Source organism: Ostrea edulis, chromosome 1 (genome assembly GCF_947568905.1).
Source record: "Ostrea edulis chromosome 1, xbOstEdul1.1, whole genome shotgun sequence".
Lineage (NCBI taxonomy): Eukaryota > Metazoa > Mollusca > Bivalvia > Ostreida > Ostreidae > Ostrea > Ostrea edulis.
Window position 1 is genome coordinate 21,256,595 of NC_079164.1, and position 15,927 is coordinate 21,272,521.

Genomic DNA, 15,927 nt, shown 5'->3' on the forward strand with positions numbered 1-15,927 from the left:
TTGTATATTTAGAGAATTACGAAGATGAAAATTAATTTAATAATTTGATATGTTACAAGGAATGCTGCTGGAATACCCATCAGAAAATATTCAAGATATAGGCACAATATGTTACCAAATCTATGTTGTTCCTGGTGTTATCAAATTAAAGATTTCAATTTCCTACATCAATTTCTTTTTTGACACATGGCTTCCTTTTTTCAGGAGGTGGTGAGAAACTGGTATGCTAGGAATCCAAACATAGTAGAAACGGAGAATGCACTGGTTGTCTTGGCGCAGGAGTGTGCCCACGGCTTTATAGATGGTATGCTTTTCATTGTCTTAAAATTCACCTTTAATCATATGAAACCAAATAAACACCCCCTTCCTGTCTAGATCTGCCACTAACTCCCCCCTTTGTTTATAATTTTAACCCAGTACTGGTTAATTTGTGTCTTTTATTGGGCTGTGACTGACTCTCTCTCTCTCTTTCTCTCTCTCTCTCTCTCTCACTTTTGGTGGAGAAGAACCATATTTACTGTGGCAACCTTCCTTTGATTGATTGTGTATTGTTTAACGTTCCTCTCGAGAATTTTTCACTCATATGGAGACATCACCATTGCCAATAAAGGGCTGTAAAATTTAGTCCTATGCTCGGCTCTTATGCCTTATCATCATATGCAGTAAAACATGCCTATATCAAAGTACTGGGGATGAATCATTTTGATTCATTATAAACGTAATTTGTTATACCCAATTAGTTCATCACATGTTAAACTTTAAATAGTACCAGAATGAAATCACTTTAATTTGCTGGAAGCACAAATTCATTATATATGTGTTTGCTGTAAACATGTTTTACTGTATAAGTACATATGAATAGTACCTTCAATGCTTAATATACCAATATTTAAAAATTCTAAATTTGAAATATTTACCCCCATTTTATTTTCACCCCTTTCACCACCATTTTCAGTTAGCAGATTTTAAACTGAGCAAAACTGTCTTCTAGCTTATCTCTCTAACACAACTGTGAATTCCAAATTACGTTCAAACCATTTTGTGTAGAAGTGTGAAAGTAACCCTGTGTATAGTAATTTAAACACGTGATCAATGTCTTGCCTATCCTTAAAGAAAAGATTTCCATTTTGTGTCTTAAGCATCTAAAAACTTGTTCTTTTTCTTGGAGATTTGGACATTGTATGTTTAGAAATGATTTTCATTGATTAGAAGCTACAGCATTGGAACTGAGCCAGTTGATTGTGGTTTTTGTGTTCATGAAAGGAAGACAAATATTTTCATTTATAACGTGATACATGTAATGACATATTGCAGAAGGTTGAAAACTGGGATAGAACATCATAGAGGAAACCAAGCCCGTTTAGCTTTGGTGGAACCTTTAAATGAATTTCAAGAATGCAGTATGCTTATCTTTAATTTCACATTCATGTCACTAAATACACATGTAATTGAATTCAACAGGTGATCTTCGAAAAGTAGGGTCCTGTCTGGACAATTATTGGTCAATGAAGAAGATTCTGGCCCCAGGATGTGAGACTCCCATCATTGCAAAGCTGATGGCAGCTGCAAGGCCTTTTGCCTATGGCATGTGTATGGCTGGAGCAGGAGGAGGGGGTTTTCTGTATGTTTTAACCAAAGACAAAAATCAAAAACATTTGCTGCTGGACATTCTTGGAACTGTAGAGGTAATTATACAACCCTCCTCCCCCACAAATAAAGTTTTGGGGGATAGTATAGGATTAACCCATCCTGTTTATTGGTGCAATCATTTTTAGGTCATAACTTTGAAAGAAAGAGTTAGTAGATATGAGATGCTGATACTTTACATGAAGTATGTGGACATACTTTTTTCTGCATAGTACAAATTTCCATGTAGTCTGTAACCTTAAAACAAATGCAGACTTTAGTTGTGCTAGCAGACCTCAGATGAACCATAAATCCTTATTTCAGATGTAAAAAGAATTTCGCCTATTCAATAGTGTTAATCTTTAAGAGAAATAAATTTCATTTTTGAAAATACATGAAGGTATGAACTGCGATGCTTTACGCTGGCATACTTCATGACGCGCGTAGTGCTTCATAAAAAGTATGCCGACTTGAAGCATTTAAAAAAATGATTATATCCCCTGCGGACAAAGTTAAAATCACCAGGAAAAAAATTACAGAAATTTGCTCTCGTCTGGGCCATATTAATTGTATTTATTGGGATTGTACAACATGATATTGCAGTAGTCTCGTGCAACCTGACGCTCTGCTTTCTCTGTAAATCTCCGTCGAGCAGAGAGTCTGGTAAAGACACGCGATAGCATTTGTAACGTCAGAACAAGGCTTACCAAAATTTCGGTATTTAATTTGATTGCAAAAGTGAAAGTACAAATTCCAGCTGACAAAGACCGGAAAAAAATTCTATTGTACACGTAGTAATGATTTTCTCATTAGCATCACTAATGAAGGATCAACTAATTAGCATCAAATCTCGGAACTGACTGTTTCTGTCAGAGAGAATCAAACCAAAACTATCGCTCCCTAGCAGTAACGGTTATTATCGCGTGTCTTTACCAGACTCTCTGCTCGTCGGAGATTTGCAGAGACAGCTGAGTGTCTGGTTGTATGAGACTAGATATTGCAGTTGAATTGTTAACACCAAATACATGTACACTAGACTATACCTCGAAATCACTTATCTTTATGAGGTCAGATTTTTGTGGTTTAAGAAAGAATATTGACTGACTGGTTTCTTGACTTTGTGGAGCTGTATTTATTTATCAAGGTTCACTTCCTTGTATTCTTAGCGGATTTGATTTTGTTGGTATGTTTATACATGTACCACGAAAACATAAATTCATCACTCGGGATAATTTGTGATTATACGGTGTAGTCACTTTTATCAAAGATCAGGGACGTATTTGTTTATTGTCTATTTGGCTGCAACTATTAATGTTGACCATATCTTTAGACATATACAAAATAGAGACTTCACTCTCAATGAACTTAAAGGTCAAGATTATTGCTATGACCTTAACTTAGTCAAGGTCAGAGTTATGGCCACACTGGTGGGGGGGGAGGGGGGGGGGGGATTGTGTTACAAATCCACATCTTGATCATGTTTCTGTGTTTGTGCACTGTTGTAATTTTTTATGCCCCCGTAATCGGAGATTCGTGGACATATAATTTTTGTTTGTGCATGGTTTAAAATAATTCACTTGTTCCTGATTTGCAGGGCACCGAGGGTAAGGAGGTGTATGAATGCAGTGTAGACAGAGAGGGCCTGGTACTAACTGTGGAGGACTAAGTCCATGTACTAATAACCCAGTACCTGTAGTAAGGGACCACGAAATACAACTAACGCTCTCTGTACATTAGGAATTATGAAAGAAAATCTGTATAAACAGACGAGAGGGACTTTGTCTTTGAGAGAAGATTAAGGAGGAAATGAGTGATTATAATTGGCACATTACACAACAGTAGAAGATTGAGATCAAATCTCCAGTCAAGTTACTGTGTTCCGATTCACAGAGACACTTTCCAATGGATATCACAGCTTTCCAATGGATATCACATTTTATATACATGTACATGTATATTACTAACTACTGTGTTTTTTAAAAGATGGGTGGTCAGATATGTAGCATTCAATGAGATATTTTGTGATTTGTTTGTTGACATTCATATTTTGATGTAGGGTTGTGGCATCATTGCAAACCACGGGTTGTTGTTTCATTCAATTCCATGGAATGGAGTGAAACAATAACCCATGGTTTTCGATGATGGGGATGTGGGTGAGATATATTTTGTGATTTGTTAACATTCATAATTTGATATAGGGTTATAAATAAGATGTGCGATATTTTGACATTCATATTTTGATTTATTAAGCACATGCAGAAATTGAATGCCATATATCTTTATTATAGATTTATTTACAATATTGTATATTTGTATATATATAGAAAAAGATGTTGCAGATAATGTGTGCATTATGAATACCGAGATTTAGAATATTCTCACTTTATATACATTTTATAAGTTGGAGGATATTATTAGAATCATTTTCTGAAAACAATCTACAAATTATCATCAAATGTTATCATTATAAAGAAATTGTGCCTATCCTTACTTTGATATTATATTGAATATCAGATTAAAAATAAAACATGGGTGTGTGTTGATTGTGAATACAATTTTAGCATCATCTATTTATTTCTAAGACTACTATGATTAAGCAAAGTTTGATATTTGTGCATTATTCAGAATAGTAGTGGGTTGGTTTTTTATGCCCCCAAGATCGAAGATCGGGGGGGCATATTTTTTGTCCTGTTTGTCATTCTGTAATTCCATAATTCTGTCTGAAACTTTAACCTTGCTAATAACTTTTGAACAGTAAGTGCTAGAGTTTTGATATTTAATTGAGTATTCCTTGTGACAAGACCTTTCCGTGGGTACCAAACAATTTTACCCTGTGACCTTGACGTTTGACCTACATTTTGAAAATTTTAACCATGCTAATAACTTTTGAACATAAAGTGCTAGAGCTTTGGTATTTCACATGAGTATTCCTTGTGACAAGACCTTTCCATGAGTACTAAACCTTTTGACCTTGACATTTGACCTTTTAAAAAAAATTGACATTGGTCATAACATCTAAATGGTAAATATTAAGAGCTTTCATATTGCACATAAGCATTTCTTGTGACAAGATCTTTCTACTGGTACCAAGATATTTGTCCTTGTGACCTTGGCCATCTTTGGAATTGACCATTGTCGGGGGCATTTGTGTTTCACAAACACATCTTGTTTAAAGAAAAAATACCCCAACCCACCAAGGTTTAGAATAGCACATGTACCTAAATTCCTCTGGTAAGCTTTATTTTTTTTTGTCTACTTTGTGATTGACAGTCGTGTGTCGTGCAAGTATGGTAAAGATTTTGTTATGTTGTGATTGCACAAGTTCCAAGTTTAGCTGATTTATTCTTTGAGCAACAAATTACTAAGAGTATTACTTAAATTTACTTTGACAACACAGATTTTATTCATGATCAAACGAAGATGACGAACAGTGATCAATCTCATAAATCCTGTAAAGAATACAACACCTAGAGTATCTAGGATGAACGCGGCTCCCTGGACGCACCAAAGGTGGGATCGGGCTCCACGATCATACACTGAGTATCGACTTAAATTTCTAATCCATAAAATATTGATAAGTTAATAAGATTCATGCTGAGATAAGATTTTAGATATTATTATACCCCCCGCAACAAGTTGGGGGGGGGGGGATACTGATACTGGAATCGGGTTGTCCGTCCGTCTGTAGACGCAATGGTTTCCGGGCTCTAGAGCATTATCCTTTCCACCTACCGTTACCATATCATACATATGGACTACCCATGGGATGAAGATGTTCCCTATCGATTTTGGGGTTCAAAGGTCAAGCGCACTGGACATCGAAGTAGCAATATGGTTTCCGGGCTCTAAAGCGTTATCCTTTCCACCTACAGTCACCATATCATACATATGGACTACCCATGGGATGAAGATGTTCCCTATCGATTTTGGGGTCCAAAGGTCAAGCGCACTGGACATCGAAGTAGCAATATATTTTCCGGGCTCTAAAGTGTTATCCTTTCCACCTACAGTCACCATATCATACATATGGACTACCCATGGGATGATCCCTATCGATTTTGGGGTCCAAAGGTCACGCGCACTGGACATCGAAGTAGCAATATGGTTCGGTTTGTCATGCCATTTGTTTTTTACACTCAGAAAAGAGGTAGTTTATACCTATTACCAACACCCTTTGGGAGATTGGGGTAAGCAGGGGGTATTCTTAGTGAGCATTGCTCACAGTACCTCTTGTTAAAAATTTCAGTAATTCATTTGTGTGATTTTAACAAATGAAGGATACATATGGTTTGTAAATTTATTTATTCTCAGTTTATGATCATGGAGCCTGTTGCATATATAAGAGGAGTAAGCATCCCCTGTTGACCGGTCTCATCAATTGCGAATCTTCTATCTTGATCAGGTAAACGGAGTAACCATGGTCAAAATCAGTATGAACAGAACGTATTGAACAATATTGGTATGAAACATGACCGACAGCATTCGACCTAATGAATTAAACGCCGAGTTGTAACGCGGAAGGATGGCGTAAGAACACAAAAGTGTACGTACATGTAGTAATGCGGAACAAAATGCGTACATGTAGATATTCAATATTGACGCGAGACTTAAAAGGGGCGTAATTTAACGTGTTATAACATTATAAAATTCTATTTTAGAATAGAACAAGTAGTAAAATTGTTTCAGTTGGAATAAAATAGGTAGATGTATATATTATGTTTAATCCCAGAGAACAGAATATTCGATGCTGATGCGGTGATCATATACAGCTATTTTATCCCAAATTCTACCCGTCCAACGGTTTTGAATGATTAGAATAAAACTTTTGTAGATGCAAATTTTTATGTAAACGAACAAGGTAGCCTATGCATTACAGAGACCTTGAAGCGTGCTACTACTAAATTCGCACGGAACGGTATGAAACGGCACTGAACGGTTTGCACATGATACGCAGCCCGCCTTTTGAATGGTTTGCACGAAACAGTACCCTGGTAGGTCATACTACCCATAGTCCTCTGCGTCTCCGCACACACAGTTGGTTTGTGCAATCGGAACTTCTCAAATGTCTCGCCCAGTCGACATAGATCTCGGATGTAATACGGTGGCATCCATGAGTGAATTTGATGCATTGCCAATTCTCGGATGTAATACGGTGGCATCCATGAGTGAATTTGATGCATTGCCAATTGGCAATGCATCAAATTCACTCATGGATGCTACCGTATTACATCCGAGATCTAAGTCGAGGGCGCGAGACATTCGAGGAGTTCCGATTGTTGGTTTGTGTGCAAACGACCTCTGGCGGAAGTTTGCCTGGTAGGTGTGTCATGCACGCTTTGTGGACGGTCCGCATGCTTTGATTTTAGACGGCGGTATTCGGTTATTCTTGGGGGTGGTTTAAACACGAAAGTAATTTCAATATAATAATAATTAATGTTTTTATATTTCATTTAAAAAGATTGCGATCCAATTCAAAATGATTATCCGGGTCCAATGAAGAAATTTACTCCATTTTAATCATCAATAGATACACTTGAAAACAAATCATTAAATAAATAAAAACTTTCGTTTTTACTTATTCATGCAATGCCTTACTAAGGCAAGTAACAAACACGACGGAATAAAAGGGAAAAAAGACGTATCGTCGCGGAATGTTGATTACTCGACGTCCATAATAATGTATATGTTCTAAATTCAAATTGAAAATCAAACGGTGGTGATTCCAATTCTCCTACTTAGGTCAAAATCTTATCCAACATGTCCAAAATGACATGTTCTTGACGACTAGCCAGTTGGATAAGAAAATGTCACGTAGTTGAATTCAATTTTGACCTAAGTAGGAAATTTGGAATTTTAAAAAAAACCACAATAAATTAGAAACATATGTACAAAGTGGTGTCATTGAGTATTATGTCCTTATATATCGTTTTTATATAAAGGTAGATTAAAGCGGCTATTGAGAGATAATATCGGGACCGGTTTAAAAATCAGCATTGTTTCCGTCGGTCCCGGAGTTTTCACATAGGGGAACATAATATGATCAGTCAACTATCAGAATGCAGGCATGAGATGCCATATCTAAATTAAAATGTGGGACAGGGAGCGAAAACCCACGGAACCGAGAGGGATGCATTCAAGATCGTAGCGGCAAGCCTAGGGGCTAGGTATGGTGGCTGATTTGTGCCATTTTAAACTTTATTGTCTTTTTGTTATTTTGGGATGAAAAGACAACAAAACGATATTCAGCGGCTTTTCGTCCCAAATAACGAAAAGACGACAAAATGATAATATTAGCTACTTTACGCCTTTTTAAAAAAGTTGGTCAAACTCCAAATGCATAGTTATGTAGAGCAGAAAGGCCTCTACCAAAATTGTAGATTTCATGACCCCCGGGGTAGGGGTTCTGACACCAGGGTGGGTCAAACTTGTTATATAGTGTTCATGTGTAAAACACTTAAATAACATTTTTGTGCTATTGATACTAAATTGAAACTAAAAGGATATTTAGAAAGAGCAGGTAGTCTTTTACCAAAGTTGTAAATTTGATGATCCCAGGGGTAGGGGTTTTGGTATCAGGGTGGGGCCAAAATGGTCAGTTATTAAATGTGTGAACAATAGAAATTTTCAACTTCTTGATAACTATCAATTCTTTTCAAATTTGATGTGAAGCATCTTTGGAACATAGTAAACTATAGTAAATTATAAATTTCAGGATTTTAGTGCTATTGATACTAACTTGAAAGTAAATGGATAATTAGAAGGAGTAGGTAGTCCTTTACCAAAATTGTAAATTCCATGATCCTAGGGGTAAGGGTTTGGTTTCAGGTTGGTGTCAAAATTATGATAACAATTTGAAAGACTTACTGTATAAAATCTGAATGCATACTTAGGGATAGCAGAAAAGGATGTACAAAATGGTGAATTTCATAATCCAGGGTTTTGACTCTAGGATGGGTCCAAATTAGTCATATCTTTTAATGTTGATACACATTTTATATTATGTAAAGCCTTTCATCGGTGTATGCACGTTTAAGGGCATATAAGTTTTAAGAACACATCTTGTTTTATACTGTTGCTGAACATTAGAATTCAGCTTAGATATTCAAAACAGGATATTTTTTTTTCTAGATTGCATAGCCCTTGGGAGTGGTGATACTTTTCACTAGTACTCAGGTGACCGATAAGGCCTGTGGGCCTCTTGTTTTTTATTCAAAGTAGGTCATACTTCCAGGTCAAGGTCACAAGAGCACACGACATTGCAATACATAAAGATATCCCTGTAAAGAATATATATACAAAATATAAAAGCCGTAGCTTATATATAGTGCAAAGATATTTTTAAAGATTTTTTTTCCTATCTGTCAGCATATGTAAAACTTTGGTTCCCTATTGTGGTCCCACCATACCTCCGGGAATCATGATTTCAACCAACTTAAATCTGCTCTATGTTAGGAAGCGTCCATCTAAGCTTCCACTTTTCTGGCCCAGTGGTTCTTGAGAAGAAGATTTTTAAATTTTTCATTTTCGTGATTATCTCCCTTTTGAAGGAGGAATAACTCCTCATTTGAACAAAGTTGAATCTCCTTCACCCAAGGATGCTTTGTCCCTAGTTTGATTTCTCATTGGTTCTGGAAAAGAAAGATACTTCAATATATCAGTATGTAAATTTTGATCCTCAATTGTGACCCCCTCCATAACCCCAGGCACCATGATGTGAAGAAACTTCAATCTACTTTATGTCGGAAATCTTTCAACTAAACTTCCACTTTTCTGGCCCAGTGGTTCTTGAGAAGATTTTTAAATGACCCCACCCTATTTTTTTTTATTTTCGAGATTACATGTATCTTCCTTTTGAAGGCGAAAAGGCTTGATTCTCCTTCATCTATAAAGGGTGATTGGTACTAAATTTCGTTTAAATTGGCCCATTGGTTCTGGAGAAGATGATTTTCCTATATCAGCATGTAATCCCCCGGGGGCCATGATCTGAACAAATTTGAATCTACTTTATACCAGAAAGCTTTCAGGTAAATATCCACTCTTGTGGCCCAAAGGTTCTTGAGAAGAAGATTTTTAAAGATTTTCCCTATGTATTTGCATGCAAATTTTGATCCCCAATTATGGCCCCATCCTACCCCCGGGGTCATGATTCTAACAAATGTGAATCTCCACTATATCAGGAAGCTTTCATGTGAATATCAGCTTTCATGGCACTGTGGTTCATTATAAGGAAGATTTTTAAATGATCCCACCCTATTTTTGTGATTATCTTCCCTTTGAAGGGGCATGATCCTTGAATTCCCTTCACCCAAGGATAATTTGTACCGAGTTTGGTTGAAATTTGCCCAGTGGTTCCATAGGTTCTGGAGAAGAAATAAAAAATGTGAAAATTTTACAGACATGCAGACAGACGGACAACAGGTGATCAGAAACGCTCACTTGAGCTTTCAGCTCAGGTGAGCTAAAATGACACTTAAGTAAGTAAAAGGAGCGTCACTAAGAATTTGATCAAGTACACACGTGTACGTATGTCTGTTGTTGTTTGCAGATACTTTTCTTTTAGGCCATACCGTTCCCTTGTGGTTTAGTCTTCCTGCATGGATGCGCGTGCTCTATAAAAATATTCTAATCGCTACCAGTGGAGCTACGTTATCAACAGAAACATGCATTTTATAAAGGACTTTCAATTTGAAATGAGCTTTAGGGCTAACGTATGATAATATTCTATTATGAATTGGCATGTTTTTTAAAAGTTTATACCAAAAGAAAACTTAATGAATCTGAAAAATACTAAATCTTGATATTTAAGATAATCAAAAGGGTCAATATATAAGGGTTAAATCGCTAAACGCTCTTTCATGTTTCATACGACGAATTCGTCAAACAATTAGGAACATGGGCGCTGCCATTTCCCCCTAAGTTCAACTTGGGATACCTCAGCAGTTGTCTTAAGATTAAGACAATCTTAGTAATTTTCCTAAATTAAGATGAGTTAAAAAACGCAAATAGGATTAAAACTCTTCCTACGTGAATTTTAAGACAGTTCTTATGCACGATAGCTTCATAAACACATCTCCTGTATTTATGTGAATGATACGCTTCCTGGGCTTGGTTGGTGAGCATCTGACCAGAACGCCTTTTTCGGTTGAATGATCGAATCATGCATTTTACAAAAAGTTTAAATATCCCCACAGTAAAATTGTAGGCATCGACCTACTATAGGCTTCTTTGTTCAATAATTATGATCAGAGACAGACGAAAATGACAACATGCACTGGTAAGGTCTTAGTCTAGTTTTCTTTGATTTTCAAGGTTTCAGCTGCAGCTGCACGATATTACTGAGCTTATAATCGATATCTAGACCATGTATCACAGTGAAGGCGAACTCTTCAAGGTGTGTAAACTTGTTAAATATAGGGGGGGGGGGATAATTTGCAAAAATATCTATGTACGACAAGTCGGAACGAAAAGCTTTGATTTAGGATGTTAACTCTCTATCAATATTAAGGTTCGTCATGCATAATATAGTAATGATAAGATAAGATAAGTTTATTCCAATTTTGGGCCCAGAGGGCATAACAGTAAGACATTTTATAAAGAAGGAAATTCAAAAAAGAAAGAAAGTTTACAACATTAACTACAGGTTACATTGACTGCAAACTGCATGTGGATGCAGCATGTTGGGGAAACAAGTACATACATATATGAATGGCTAATCATGTATATATACAAGTAGATGGACAGTATCAGTATTATACCAATATATGAATAATGATATGAAACACTCGATACACATTTTTAGAGATGAAATATTTTTTAGAATCCGATATCATACTAAATTTCAGCATTATGAATTACATAGAAATACATTTCATAAAAAAATATTTTAAAGGTCTGAAAATATTAGATAGAATCTCTTCCCCTGCTGGTAAACAGAAGAAAAAGAAGTGAATTTCAGGATAAGCTGCTCGGTTACCCATGCCTCCCAAGGAGAAGAGAATTAGCTTGATAATTTTTAATATATACTTGTGAAGAGGCCTAACAGTTAACCATGATATGTTTGTAAAACAAGCATAACTCCCAAGGGGTGGATCCAGAAAATTTTCAAAGGGGGATTGTGTCCCAAGTTTGTACTTCCCTGTTCAAAATGAGTCCAACATGGTATGAAAGATCATTATCAATGTGCAACCAAAGGAGTGGATGGGTTCTCCCCCGCCATCACCCTCTACATCTATCACCACTGCCCTTCCCCATAATATCAAAATCCATGTGACCATTTCACCCGGTACCACGAGCAACCTCCCAGAAATATTGTTATTGATATTACATATACAGTATATTCGGAATTCCAAACGCTCGGCATCAGGTGTGAATGTCACGGGCCCTTCACTGGTCTTGGTGTCTCCATATGAGTGAAAAATTCTGGAGAGGGACTTTAAACAAGATACAATCAATCAACCAATCCAGTGACATTTGACCTAAACATGAATTATCACCAAGTAGTCCAACTTGTCAATGAATATTGACGACTATCGGGTCATGGTTATATACTGAGTGCAAAGTTGGAAATTAGTCATTGTATGTACATGTATACGAGAAAACATATATAAACAACTTAGCTATGGCGTTTGATGACCTAGAGGTCAAGGCGCTTTGGTTGTCCAGTTATTGATCAGACAGCAATCGGAGATTACATTCAATACGGTAAAAAGTTCTTGTGTAGCATATACATATGTATTCTAAACTCATGTTTCCAAGATTAGATCTGCATTCGGAATCATTGTTGTAGAAGAAAATTGATAAAACAGTAGTAATGCAGATGTTGATATCACTAAAACTGTTTAACCGTAGTTCACACACACTATTGATTGGTTGTTATTTAACGTCCCACTCGAGAATGTTTCACTCATACGGAGATGTCACCATTGTCGGTGAAGGGCTGCAAAATTTAGGCCTACGATCGGCGCTTATGGCCTTTGAGCGTGGAGGAGTCTTTATAGTGCCACACCTGCTGTAACAAGGAAACTCGGTTTTTGCGGTATCGTCTGAAGGACCGCCACATTTAGTCGCCTCTTACGACAAGCAAGGGGTACCGAGGACCTATTCTAACCCGGATCCCGGGGGAGGGGTACCGAGGACCTATTCTAACCCGGATCCCGGGGGAGGGGTACCGAGGACCTATTCTAACCCGGATCCTCACGGGACTGCACACATTATTGGAACTTGACGTGTTTTATTTTTGTCTTTATAGGCGGACTTATCTGCACTATTTTCTCCTTTTGGTGGAAGCATCTGTTTTCTCCCTGAAGTTAGGAATACTTGTCTACGCGGCGAACATGGTATTTGTATTGACATATAACTCGCCATGCTCGGACGAAGAAGCCCTCAAAACAATACATAAACTGGTAAATGTCTTTACTTCAATTGCAGGTTACAAGTTTCATTTATTGCCTCTAGAATTTAAAAGGCTGATGGATTATTCTACTAATTTGCCCTGACTAAGCATGGAAGGTACAAGTAAGATTGTGAACTGCAATGCTTGCTTTGGAAGTTGAGTGTGACCAATATTGGATGTAAACTGTCAAGCTTGTTTTTTGTGGGGTTTTTGTTGGGTTTTTTTGCGTCCCGTCAAGAATTTATCATTCATATTGAGACATGCACCACCAGTTGTAAGTGAAGTACCACAAATTTAGACCCATGTTTATCGTTCAGGACCGTAGTAGTGAGGGTTCTTTATCGTGTCAACGCCTGTCATGTATCCGAAAGACCCGTGATTCTCACTTCTAAATGCAGAGTGTTTGACGAAGGAGCAATCACTACCTATATTTAAGCCTTCGGTTTGATGCAGCCATTGCACGAACGGGGATCGAACTCACGAACTCCCGGTTACAAAGAGAACGCTCTATCACTGAACTACCGCAAACACTTGCTTTTGATGGTGGGTGTGACCCATACTGAATGTAAACTGCCATACTTGCTTTGGATGGTGAGGGTGAGCAATATTTTTCTGATGAACGTTGCAAGTAAGTAAACTTGCTGACTGCCAAAGATCCACAAAGAGTGAATTCATAACTGTATGATGGTATTTTGGGACACTTTCAATCAAAATACCGGTATAGGGTATAACAATTTGATAACAGTGATGCTTTTAAAATCACTCAGTCTCGTATATTTAGGTGATATTTCAGACAGAAAATTGACTGAGTCGAAAAGTTTACCAAAGAGAGGGGGTTTCTGTCGTTTGCGTCCCAAAATTAAAACCGGGTTATCATATGCGTCTTGTGTTCTTAGGTAAAGAAATGAAGTACAAATGTACATTTACCGGTATTTCTAATAGTTACTAATATTACATGTTAATATTTTCACAGTGTCTGGATGCTCTGAATAAAAAAGCCTTCGGGAATTTATGTTTACCCCTCTGCGAGTCGCTAGATCTTCAATACAGTTTTTGTACAAATGGTGGAGAAAAAGATGTGTTCTTCATGTCGTGGGACAATTCAATCACACCTTCACCCGCTCAACTTGTCATGAAAAGAACAAGATTTACAGACCAAATAGTAAACAACTTATATTCCACTAAAAGAGACGACTTTGTAAATGTTTTTCTGACAGAATTGAAAACTCTAGTAAATAGGCATACTAAAAGCAAATATATTGGCAATATGAAAGACTTGCTGCAACTATTTTGGACCATTGAAGAAGATAAGCACTTGAAACATGAAAACGTAGACTTCCTAAGAAATGTAATTGGACTTGCATTTCAAAGTGAATACATGTTTATGTTACTTCATCCAATAGGCAATATTGCACCGTCACTCCGTGGGTCTTGTGGACAGTTTTATTTCATGGAACATGTACCCCTTCGCCTGAGTGACGTAGCGATCACGTGGTCATCACAGGTCTCTATCGCTGTAAAACTGCTAGATCTCGTTCAACAGATGGAAGATGCTTATTTTGAGAGACTCCACATGTGTGACGTAAAAGCGGACAACTTTGGCCTGGACGACAATAATCACCTAAAACTTTTAGATATCGATTCCCTTCACTTTCATTCAGCTCTAGTACGCAAAATGTCGGACCAACATTGCTTACATGACAGAGATTGTCAAGTGTGGAATTGCCGAGGACTGTGCAATATGACGTCCCAAAAATGTCGTCCACTCCGATTCAACAGTAATCTACAGGTTTGGTTGACCTTTGTACTGCTATACACATCTCGTAAGAAGTTGGTTTTCCTTGATAAATTATGATACACGTCACCAATCTTGATTTAAATAATTGATTTTTTTTTTCTTTTTGCAGAATGTCTGTGAGGAAATATTCCTTGGCGCCGATTCCTACGACGGCTTATTAAGTAATCCACCTAGTTCTGTTGGTGACGATCTGAGAGAAATTCTCCACAGCTGTGTTGTCTCAAATCACATATCTGATGTTGACCAAGACTTCACATCACAAGAGATGAAAATTATAGACCTACTTAAAACTATTTTGAAAAAAAAAACTACCTCTTCCATAAGGTAATTAAGAAATAAAGACCGCGTTTTCGTGTATATTGCAGGATAACCTCCAAGGTTGAGAAATGTTGTTTTGAAAATATAAAAGCCGAGGCTTTTATATTTCGAACATTTTGAGACCGAGGTAATTTACTTCGGCCCAGAAATATACAGCCAATCGTTTACCTATACAGCTACTAATTAGGACACCTTGACGTCATGACATTTTCCGAAGCGGACTGTATGCTGACAAAATGGATGAGATCGTAGGGTATATATATATATTGAAAAAAATATTTCAAGTATTTAGCTTGATGTTGACGGATTATATCAACTGCTTTGAATACACAGTACAAGAAAACTATGTGTGCATCGACATGTTTACATGTGTATCGATCTCGGAATGCAGACGATTTATTTATGACAAATGTTCTTCAGTCATTTATAAATTTGTTTTGCAACATATATTGATTATAAAATTTAATTTTCAGTTATCAACTTTATTGTTGTATTAGCAAAACACGAAGTGCAAGCGAGATGTGTATGAAATTTCTCATAATCGGTTATTACGTATGGTGGTATATTGCAGAATAATGACTGCGACATTCCTTTGCAATAACTGTAGTAGAATACCAGGAACGTTAACAGACCATGAGAATCTATTACGTTGTGTTACATGCCATAGAATAGCTACGTGCAATTTCAAATATCAGACATCAGCTAAGTAGAGGTGAACGAGATCACATAAAAACGAACTTCCTGACACTGGGTAAAGAAACCATGCGCGTCCAAAACTTGATTGTTTCCACAA

At 37.0% G+C, this 15,927-nt stretch overlaps 2 protein-coding genes across 3 annotated transcripts in view; both read left to right on the forward strand.

The window, feature by feature from the left end:
• The window catches only part of LOC125663653 (L-fucose kinase-like), a 72,915-nt gene extending 68,758 nt beyond the window's left edge, over positions 1-4,157 (forward strand). For both annotated transcript variants that reach the window (XM_056153031.1, XM_048895958.2), the window contains 3 exons: positions 205-304; positions 1,462-1,685; positions 3,221-4,157. In XM_056153031.1, the coding sequence (XP_056009006.1) occupies positions 205-304; positions 1,462-1,685; positions 3,221-3,292 (396 nt within the window). In that variant the 3' untranslated portion in view covers positions 3,293-4,157. The remainder of the gene's footprint in view (positions 1-204; positions 305-1,461; positions 1,686-3,220) is intronic.
• A 6,638-nt stretch (positions 4,158-10,795) lies between these two features.
• Positions 10,796-15,610, forward strand: LOC125663657 (divergent protein kinase domain 1C-like). The gene is made up of 4 exons (XM_048895962.2): positions 10,796-10,900; positions 12,875-13,028; positions 13,992-14,807; positions 14,926-15,610. The coding sequence occupies exons 1-4, from the start codon at positions 10,893-10,895 to the stop codon at positions 15,142-15,144; spliced, it is 1,197 nt and encodes a 398-aa protein (XP_048751919.2). The 5' UTR covers positions 10,796-10,892; the 3' UTR covers positions 15,145-15,610.
• Positions 15,611-15,927: the final 317 nt, after the last annotated feature.